Source organism: Lygodium microphyllum, chromosome 4 (assembly GCF_053477565.2).
Source record: "Lygodium microphyllum isolate KBCC chromosome 4, Lygodium_microphyllum_v1.1.10, whole genome shotgun sequence".
Classification (NCBI taxonomy): domain Eukaryota; kingdom Viridiplantae; phylum Streptophyta; class Polypodiopsida; order Schizaeales; family Lygodiaceae; genus Lygodium; species Lygodium microphyllum.
The window spans coordinates 83,159,344-83,169,871 of NC_141138.1; the positions used below are offsets into that span (position 1 = coordinate 83,159,344).

Below are 10,528 nucleotides of genomic sequence, written 5' to 3' on the forward strand. Positions count from 1 at the left end.
TGTAGAATCTCTTTACATGTTACCGCGAATAGTCACACTCACTAACATTTGGTAATGATCCTTGTATAGAGTTGGAATGGAATCTTTCTAGTGGAATAGAAGTTTGCTCAACAAATCTTGAACAAAAATTATTGATTGGAGATAAACATACTAAGGAGCATATTAGGGCCACTTGCACTAAGGAATGCACCACTACATGGTCTGCCCCATAATCAGGTGTAGTACTTATCCAAATACCAATTTGATGGTCCTTGGAGATCCATCGAAGAGAGAATGCAGACTAAATTATATGAAGGGGCAATGTATAGCCATATTAGATAAGATGTTAGATTTACAAACTATGAATCACTCCAATATTACTCTTAATCAAGCAGCCCTAGTTTGATATCAAAAGCTCCATTTCTTAGAGCTTTGAATTATTACATCTCGATATCAATGAATCGAGACAATTTTGGTTGTGGCCCTCCAACAACTTACAAGAGTTCACAAATCTTCTTCATCTACTCATCCACATATTGTTAACTTGAGCGCTTGATCAGTGAGCTATTACCCACTTTTTCGAATTCTATAGGCTTTTAGTACATCGTGGGAATTCCACCCAAATTGGAATGCCCAATACACAAAAGACATGCTTTTATCCACTCTAGGTCACATCAAACCACCTCATGTGAAGGCATTGAAGCAAATTGCAAAAGCAAGCCACCATAAGAAAACAAATATGGACTCTTCTCGCTGAATTGACAACACATTATGTTACAAAAATCTGTAAAAACCCACAAAATTAAGCTGCATTACAGCCTTGCTTATCTTCTGATTTTACAGAACTATCAGCATTCAAGTCCTCCACACAATGCGCTTTTCTCCATCTCTTTCTAGGAAATCACATCAAACCACCTCATGTTAAGAAAGTAAAGCAAATTGCAAAAGCAAGCCACCATGAGAAAACAAAAATGGACTCTTTTCGCTGAATTGACAACACATTATGTTGCAAAAATCTGCAAAAACCCACAAAATTAAGCTGCATTACAGTCTTGCTTATCTTCTGATTTTACAGAAATATCAGCATTCAAAGAAAACAAAAATGGACTCTTTTCGCTGAATTGACAACACATTATATTGTAAAAATCTGCAAGAACCCACAAAATTAAGCTGCATTACAGCCTAGCTTATCTTCTGATTTTACAGAAATATCAGCTTTCAAGTCCTCCACACAATGCAGCTTTTCTCCATCTCTTTCTAAGAATAGAATTACCAAGATTATTTGTCACTGCCACATGGAATTGAAGTTGAAAGCCATATTATTAGCAAAATCTTTGAAAAGTCAACCTAAACTGTTCAGATGTACTGGCTCCATCTGCAGTCCATGATATGACCACATTGCTAAGAATCTGTTAAGAAAAGGGCAGAGGGAGGGCAGGCAGGCTGGGCCGGGGGGGGGGGGGGGGGGGGGGGGGAAATAACAATGTCCAAGCTAGTCTTGAAATAGCAGAATCATTAGCATTGGATCCTGCATCACTGGAGTGCCTTCTGTACGTTGGACTTTCTGTACTTGGGAAGGTCTTCATGGTTGGGATAATGGCCCATCAACCTGTAAGTTGAGTTTTGATATGCATATGCTAGACCACCCAATAGTCCAAGCATTCCAGCTGTGTACATAGATGGCCCCCTCATATTGCAACTTACACCTGGGTATACAACAACCATTGTCAATTCTAAAATAGTCGCTCCAAATTACATAACTACCATTTGCGTATCTGACTAAAGTATTATCATGTATGCTAATTCTCATCACCAAACCAAACAGAGCAATTAAGCTTTTAAGGCGAATTATAGATATGGACACAAAAATTATTAGCTTTAAATGTTTCAAAAAAAAAAAAACACTGGCATTCGGATTTCTAACCCCTCAAGTTTTTAAGCTATTAAATCAGTAATTTCCAGCACTTTGCACTGCCATACTCTTATATTACAAGTTGAGCTGAGAAAACCAAGTTATAGCATGGGAAAAACATAGCTCCTGGCAGATCATATGTAACCCTTGTAATGATTGTCAACGGTACATTGCTTGAGCAGACATCCATCCTTGTGTAGTGTCCTTAATTTTCTTTCAATAGACCTATCATGTCTTTTAGCAAGCAATTAAGGTTAATTCATGGTCACCAGCATCATATCATATGACATACACTGCAATAATTTGTTATGGTTATGTCCTACCAGAATTGAGACTGGGCACCTTTATGGTTAGCACACTTCGCGTCTACACACTTAAGGTGGTCTATGTTGAGAAACCACTTCTTCCATGTATCGACTTCAGTTAGGGTTTTGCACTGATAGCCCCAAAAAGGGCTGTGCCCTCATTCTGGGCACTTTATCATGGGCGCCTACTCAATGGTGCGCCACCCTAGACAGCTGAGGCCTATAAATAAGCCGCCTCTCCATTCATTCCACACTCTCTTCATCATAGTTTTTATATACATTTTTCATACGCATACGCATATGGGTATGAAAGTATGGCAAAAGTATGTTTCACTGGTATTGTTTGAGCCATACATGACCTGAAACTTTAACATACTTTTCTGCTAGTATACATTTTAACGACATTTTCCCATGACACACATTTTAAAACAAACATTATAATGCAAAAACTTCACAAAAATTGAACCATATGTGACCTGAAAATACATACTTTTCATCTAGCATACATTTAATTAACCACATTTTCCCATGACACATATACATTTTAAAACACGCATTACAATGTGAAAACTTGACATACCTGAGCCACAATGTGTAAGCCTGTAGACTCACAGTAAACATCAGATCCAAAGAATAAAGAAAAAATTAACCTAAAACAGTCCAAAACAGTATATTGGTCCAGAGAAGCAGGCTGAAGTACTCTAACAAAGTCTTAAGTACACAAAAAGGATTGCTAGATAACAAGTCGCATGGGCCCTACGGAGTTAAATTGCAGCAGTTTTGGGGACACCGATATATAACTATTAAATTTTGGGCACTTGGGACTGTTTTTAAAAAAAGTTTTGATAGGACAAGTACGTTATGAATAACATACTTTCATACTTTTCATACATTTGCAAAGTATGTTATCCGAAACATACTTGGCAGACATGAGAAGTATGTAATGCATAACATACTTCATTTATTTCAGACCTTTGCAAACATTTGTTTGCATATGAGTATCGAAAAACCTACGCTCTTCATTCATTCTCCACCAATCATTCTTCTATCATCAGATATCCTTCCCTTCTCTCCTAGCCTCTCCACTGCCCTCACACCCCTTCAGGAGGACATTGTGGTTTGTGATTGGCATCGACCTTCTCTCCATCAGCATGGCGACCATCTCCATCATCATGGCGTCATCATAGGCTGCCTTCCACCTTGTGTTTGGCAGCTTGGAGGCTCCTCACACCCTGGTGTCATCTTCTCCAGCATTGGCGTCAGCTACCACTCCATTTAGGCTCCATCCTATCTTGCCTTTTGCAATTTTGAGGCCTTTCCTTGCATGGCGTCACCTCTTGCACCTTGGCATTAGCATTCTTGCCCCTCGCAAGAGTTCCCTACACCTGGTGTCAATGATCCCATTTGCATTTTCAGCTCATCTACACAAGACATTTGCGGTTGCAGCCCAAGCCTCCTCTCCTAGTCCAAGGACTGCGCTTCGCTCCCTCAATAGCTAGTGATCATCTTCTTCATCTCTGATGGCATTAGAGGACTGCGGTTCGCTCCCTCAATAGTTGTCCTTCACCTTCCACACATTACTTCGATGTCCCACTACCCGAAGGACTACATTTCGCTCCCTTCACTATGCAAATTCCCCACGTGCTACTGCTTGATTTAAACAAGACAATGCAATCATCTTTTGAGCTTCGGCTGCACTATATCAACTTTTTTCCACATAGTATGATTCATTGCTTCATCATCTTGTTCTCTTGTATTTCTAAGTTTATCTTCTCTCTCAGTGTTTGCCGTACACACACTGTGTTTCTCCCTGCAAGCCCTACTCTCTTTGTGCACCGTTGCATATTCTAACGTGGTATAATGACCTACCTAATATTTTGAATGGCATCAAAGCACAAGAGCTCGGAGAGCTAAAGACCCTATTCATCTAAGAAGGCAAAGATAGGTTGTGGGTTTGGCATCATCTACTAATTTCCCCCTTCATTTTTGCTACATCACCAGAGGAGAGAGAGACGCTCTTCTCTTCCTCCTCTGCCACTCTCCCTTTAACAGGTTGACACTCCAGTGCTATGACTTCTCCACAAGCAAATGGATAGACCATTAGATGCTTCTATTGCAACATCAACGAACCTCCCACCGATGCTTGCCGGTATCGACCTTTGCTACCTACATCACCGAACTACACGCGTCTACTCCCACGCACTCGTGGCACCTCTCCCTTTTGGGCCACAAAGTTCATTTTGCACCAACTTTCTGATTTTTATGCTCAAGGCCCAAGGAGAATCACTTGGTACCTCGATCTCCTTGCACACTAAGCCCTTTCAAGCCCAAGGAGGATCACTTGGTACCTCAATCTCCTTGCGATCACCACAATGCGCTACAAAGGTTGCTTCTAAATCTTCTAGGGTTTCAAGAATACCACCTTGACCCTATGTGCGGGCTATCTCTAGCATGGTCCGATTGGCACGCTTCACCACACCATTTTCAGATGGTGTGTTTGGATGGAAATACTCCACTCGAATACGCCAATCCTTGCAAAACTCAAAAAATAGGTTAGAACAAAACTTACCTCTATGATTAACTTGAACGCCGCGAACTGTGAAGAAGATTCACTTTTTTGCCAACACCTTTCACTCGCAGATACGAGAGTACGCCTTGCTTTTGTCTCCAAGAAATAGGGCCACACATAATGACTAAAGTCATCAACAATCAGCATAAGGTACTTGACCTTCCCAAGGGAGGTTGTGCCCATAGGTCCTCAAAGGTCAGTGTGAACCAACTTAAGCGGTATAGAAGCCGTCTGAGTAGCAACCTATGGATGTGATTGCCTATGCTACTTGCCCCTCAAGTAGTTGGAGTAAAGTGTGTGAACAGGAGGGAAATCTGAAAGTTCCTCGACCATCGTCTTCCTTGAAGCCCGTTGAATAGCATCAAGATTCAAATGCCCATAACGAGCATGCCAAAGCAATCCAAGTTTGTGTGAAGATCACGTAGCAAGGGCTATGAGTATGTAGAGTCCACCCTCTTGTGTACCTGTCCAAAGAGTAATACGTGAAGAAGCGTCCACCGTAGCAACATCTTGGGTAAAGATGACTCAAGTACCTAGGTATGTAAGACCATAAACAAACAGAAGGCTAATGTCATGAGAACATGTATTTTTGAAACCTCACTTAACATGTCGATTGATTTTTAATCACATGTTTTTGTAAATGTTGCACATGTGAGGTGCAACTGGGGTTAGAGTAAATTTACAAGCTCGAGACTCCAAAAAATCACGAGATGTTAAAGGCAAGGAATACGGAGTGAACTCGGCAAACATAGAGAAGAGAAGAGAAAAGAAACTCTGATGAATGGAATGATGAAGATCTGAATCATGGAGTGAATGTGATACAAGGGAACAAGGGTATCATAGCACAAGAAAGATGATGAAGATAGCCACAAACCATGAACCACAATGTCCTCCTGAAGGGGTGTGAGAGCAATGGAGAGTTTGGAAAGAAGAGGTGACGGACTGAATGAATCAACCGTAAAGAATGAGTGACAGAGGCAGCCTATAAATAGGCAAGAGACTATCTAGGGTGGCACCAGAAGGGAGGGCGCCGACTGTCTAGGGTGGTGCTCCACTGTGGGCGCCAAGCCCCTTTTTGGGCCTGTCCATTGTGAAACTCTAAACGCAAAACACGAAATCCTAAATGCAAAAATGCAAGTGAAGGGTTTCTCAATATGCCATTTATACATGTATGAACTATCTCAAGTCTCACCCACTGAAGTCTCTCGTATGATGCTCCGATACCCTTGAAAGACCCTAGAAAGCCTTTTTGGAACTAGAAACTAGAAAAAAAAATGAGAATGAAGAAGGAAAATTGTACGGAATGCTGTGGTTTCTCAACACCGCCCAAAAAGGAGCATAAAAGAGGAGTGAGGTGAAGAGAAGAAGATGCACCATGTAATCTGAGAATACCACCTAACAGGAGACCTTTGAAGATAGTTAAGACACCGTATGAGCAATAGAACTTGAAACACAACCTCAGATGAGAAGCCACTAGCTCTGTTACACCATGCTGGACGGAATTCAAAGGCCTAGTCATAAAGTCATGACTGAAACACCAAGGGCCCTAATTGAAGAGAGATTCTTTAGAGATTGGGTAAAAGGAGAGAAAGGACTGCTCGAAAGAAAGCCACTCTTGAAAGTAAATTATGGTGGGTAAAGAAGAACTTCGAGAGTAGTAAGGCCCCCTTGGAAATTGAAGGAGTAGGAGCCCCTTTGAAGCTGAAGAAAAAGGAGATACCCCGTTGGAGGGCAAAGGAAAAAGATCCCCCTTTGGAGCCCCCTTGGAGAGAGATAGGGACCCCAACTCATGGATCACAGACTTTGAAGTGTCTAGTGATGAAGGAAGTACTGTCGGTCGTTGAAGAAGGGATTTGGGGCTCGGAAAGAGTAGAAGTCGGAGAGCGCTCAGAGGTGTCTTCTTAAACTTGAGGAAAAGAGGGTGCAGAAGGAGGAAGCTCACGATGAGCCAAGGGTGGGGAACAATCACGTGCTCGCAAGGGAGTGGATTGTGGCGGAAATATGGGCCGTGGTAGCCATTGAACCCGAAAATGAGTGGGAGAAACCACCACGCAATGTGGTGGTCTCCAAGAGGACTTATCATCTCGTGAGGTCTTAATGCATCCATTTGCTCATGAGGAATTAGTGCACTTTGGATGTGTCTTATTGCGTTGAGCATAGTAAGCTAAGAGTCAATGCAAAACAATCTCTATGGCCCAAAAAGAAGAGGTAGTACAAGGAGTGCTTGGTAATAATCGCTCTAGATTGGGACTATCGATATCGAGCCAAGAACTACCCTTATCTAGAATTGGGTCTTCCAACACCTGCAGATGTCAAGCCACGGAGGTTTCTATCTCCATCACACCATCCTCATGGTTATCCTTGCCCCGATTATCAGTAAGAAGAGTGGGAGGTTGAGGACCCTCAATAGCTCTAGAAAGTGCAAACATAATCGCTTCTACACAAACCATGCTTTCATAACAACACTCCACGTGAGATAGTCAAGGCCATGACATTTATCATCAATATAACAATAGCAAGGAGCCATCTGGAGAGGATAGGAGGAAGAGAAGATAAAGAATAGAGGGAGACTAGGAACAAACACCACAGATTGCACGGATGACGAGTTCACATGTAATGGTAAGAGAGGCTGATCAGAAAACGATTGCAAATTCTGAGATTATCAAGGTGGAAACTTCAGAAACACTATCAGAAGGCTGAAAAACGTGTCACACAGCTTGCAAAAGCAGTAAATCCAAAGAGCACAGCAGTTGCAGATCAAAACGCAGCCAAATAAGGCATTAAATGCAGTCGTTAGCATCATATTAATGCAAAAAAAAAAAAGCAGGCAGCTGAGATAAAACGCAGGTGTCAAGGGCAGAAAATCAGGCTGTTTTGCAGCAAGGGTAGATCGCTTGGGCTGCAGCAGATAGGAGGCAGCTGAACAGTACCATAGATAGATGTGAGGGCAGGCTGTCCACAACAAAAAACAGCTAGATCCCGAAATGGACATTTGATACCATGTTAGAAGTGGGTGCAACGATGAAAGTGTAGAAGACTGGTGTAATAGACTGCACAACACGAGAAAAAAGAACAAAAGAAAACCAAAGAACACTACAAAAGGAAAACTCAAAGATATGCTTTGAAAATGGAATTCATATACCAAACATAATATGCTTGCATACAACAACAAGTCACTGGCTGTGTGGACCTTGGTACCAACTCCCTCTCTCCAATAGAAGCTACACTGGAAGTTTGCGAGTAATTGACAATGACTAAGTAGGGAGCCATATATATAGGCATAAAATGTTGTCAAAAAAATAGCATGTCGACCAGCATAAATATATAATCAGCCAGCAATAAATGGCCCAAATCACCAAAATGATGATAATAAAAAAGTCCTAAGATAGTCTACAATGCCCAGCCCACAATTGCACATGCCCGGACTCTCACAAGTTGACTCTTTAGTCTATGCTTTGTCATACAATTTCTGTTTATGACTGTGTTAGGGTATTTCTTTACGCTGTCCATGCTAAGAACCATGCCCAACATCAGTCATTGCATTTTCCTCTTCACTATGTGATTGACCAAGGAGTAATATATCCGCTCCACTTAATCTCGTATCACCATGTGAAGACATGCTTGCTATAATTCACTGCTGAGAACAATTTCAGCAATAATGCAATAGTCCCAAGTTGCAATAAAGTACCACAAGCCTACCAATTCAAAGGATTTGATGGTGTCCCGGCAACGAAACCATGTAACCGGTCTTCCTTTTGTGGATGGGTGGTAAATCCCTGATTACAACTTAATTACAGCAATAAACAATAAATGCATATCTGAAAATACAAATTTACCTACTGATCTAGGACAATGCATACTTGATTGGCCCCAAAATCAGTGCACCTTTCGGTATTTCTTTAGCTATATTGAAAAAAAAGTTGATTTACAATGGGATTCTCCCGATCCCCTTGGCAATCCAAACTCCCCTTGCTGTCCAAAGTGACCAGCAAGTCTTCAATCTATTTTGCCCCTTGATTCGGGCACTTAATTGGCCTTCATCCACTTTACAGACGATGGAAATGCCCCAAATTCAATGGCTAGCTAGCCCTTAACCTAAATTTAGCTGAAATTCAGCTTCAGTCCTGAAAAATCCAAGTCTTGGAGCTTCCAATTTCTGACACGCTTTCCAAGGCTACTGCTAAACCCTAATTTCTGCTGTAAATTAGGGTTTACAACAGAGAAATTTGCAATTTCTCAGCCTCCAAGGGTCCAAATGCTTAGATCTTCGGAGCAAGGTTGTGAAATGGCTGGGAGATGAGAGAGAAAGCTGTAGAGAGAGAAAATTCAGAGTTTTGTCGCGAAGAATGATTGAAGATCAATCAAATGCAACTGCTACCCTGCCACAATAGCTTGTAGATGCAAAGAACTGAAGAAAATCGGTCATTTACTACTACTGCCCTGCCACAATAGCTTGTAGATGCAAAGAAATGAAGAAAATCGGTCATTTTCTACTACTCATTCATGTTCAACACAATAAAGGTCCAGAGTATTGGCTGATGCTCAAGGATGAGGTTTCACCTCCACTCCCCTAGTGATAGACAGCTCAAGTATGTAGTGGATCTTAGATGTACTTGGTTTGTATGTTCAAGTATTTCTTTAAATCAAGATCGATGAATACTTGCAATTTTAGTCCTTAATGTAAATACAAAACCCAACATGTAAGTACTCAAAGAGCCCATTATCTATATCCTAGTGTTTCATATTGAGATGCTTTGGTGCTAATCCAAGGAAATCAAAGCGAAGATAAAGCAAGAGTAAAAGGCAGAGAAGGTAAAATTGAAGGAATGAGGAAATATGTGCAATGAAAGAAGGAAAATCTTACAGGTGAGTAGCCGAAAGGACATGTTAATCTATGGGCCCAACTCGATAGTCTAAAGAGCTAAGAGTAATGTGAATACTAGACTAGCCTATGAATACACAAGCCCCTCTTCATGCTGTCTTTACTCGTGCTACTAGAAAGAACCATTACTGATGGTACTGAAAAGAATCATAATGATGATAGAATAAAACAACAGAGACTGTTGCAAATACGGCAATGCCTCTCTACCTGCTGGCTGATTTCAAGGTTACCTTGTGAATCTTGCCCTCCTGAAGCGCTACAGAAAAAACAAGGGCAGAATCTTACCTGCGAGGTAGCCATAGACCAGAGATCCAGAGGTGAAAGTCGTGATGCGCAGGTAATCAGTCAAGTTGAAGTTGGCGAAGATCATAGAGGCAGAAGGATCCTTCTCAATGACGGGGTACTTCGGGTCTTGGAAAATAACTCCCATGGCTGCTACGCCTCTTTCTCAATCCGCTCTCCCTCTCTTCTTTTCTATTCTGTTTCTGTCCTTGCCTTTTATCTCGCATCGTTTATCTCTTCATCTCCCCCCTTAATTAACAGAAATTTTTGGCGTGCCTTAGCAAAGCTTTAGGGATTCACTTGCTTTTTGCCATTATATTTTCTAACTTTTTTAAAAATATAATATAGAATTTTCTTATTGTATCGTATAATAATTTACAGGCTTAGTGAGAGATGTTAGGCTACTGCATAATGGGTATTTCTATCTCAAGATGAGGATTCTATGGGGATATCTTGCACTATAAAAGTGTTTTGTAATGTGAATCTGTTAGACGACATAATGTAGCAAAAGATAACACCAAACACAAGTACAAGAGAGAATAGGAATGAAAAACAATTTTTTCTTTTACCAAGCTGATAAAATTGATGGTTGAAGGCTT

General features: G+C 41.2%; 1 protein-coding gene across 1 annotated transcript; it reads right to left on the reverse strand.

The window, feature by feature from the left end:
• Positions 1–1,089: 1,089 nt before the first annotated feature.
• LOC148037242 (NADH-ubiquinone oxidoreductase) lies at positions 1,090–10,185 on the reverse strand. Its single transcript, XM_087676173.1, has 2 exons — positions 9,933–10,185; positions 1,090–1,685 (listed from the first exon to the last, which is right to left on the reverse strand). Exons 1-2 carry the CDS (start codon positions 10,075–10,077, stop codon positions 1,513–1,515), a joined length of 318 nt encoding a protein of 105 aa, XP_087532299.1. The 5' UTR covers positions 10,078–10,185; the 3' UTR covers positions 1,090–1,512.
• Between the last annotated feature and the right edge of the window lie 343 nt (positions 10,186–10,528).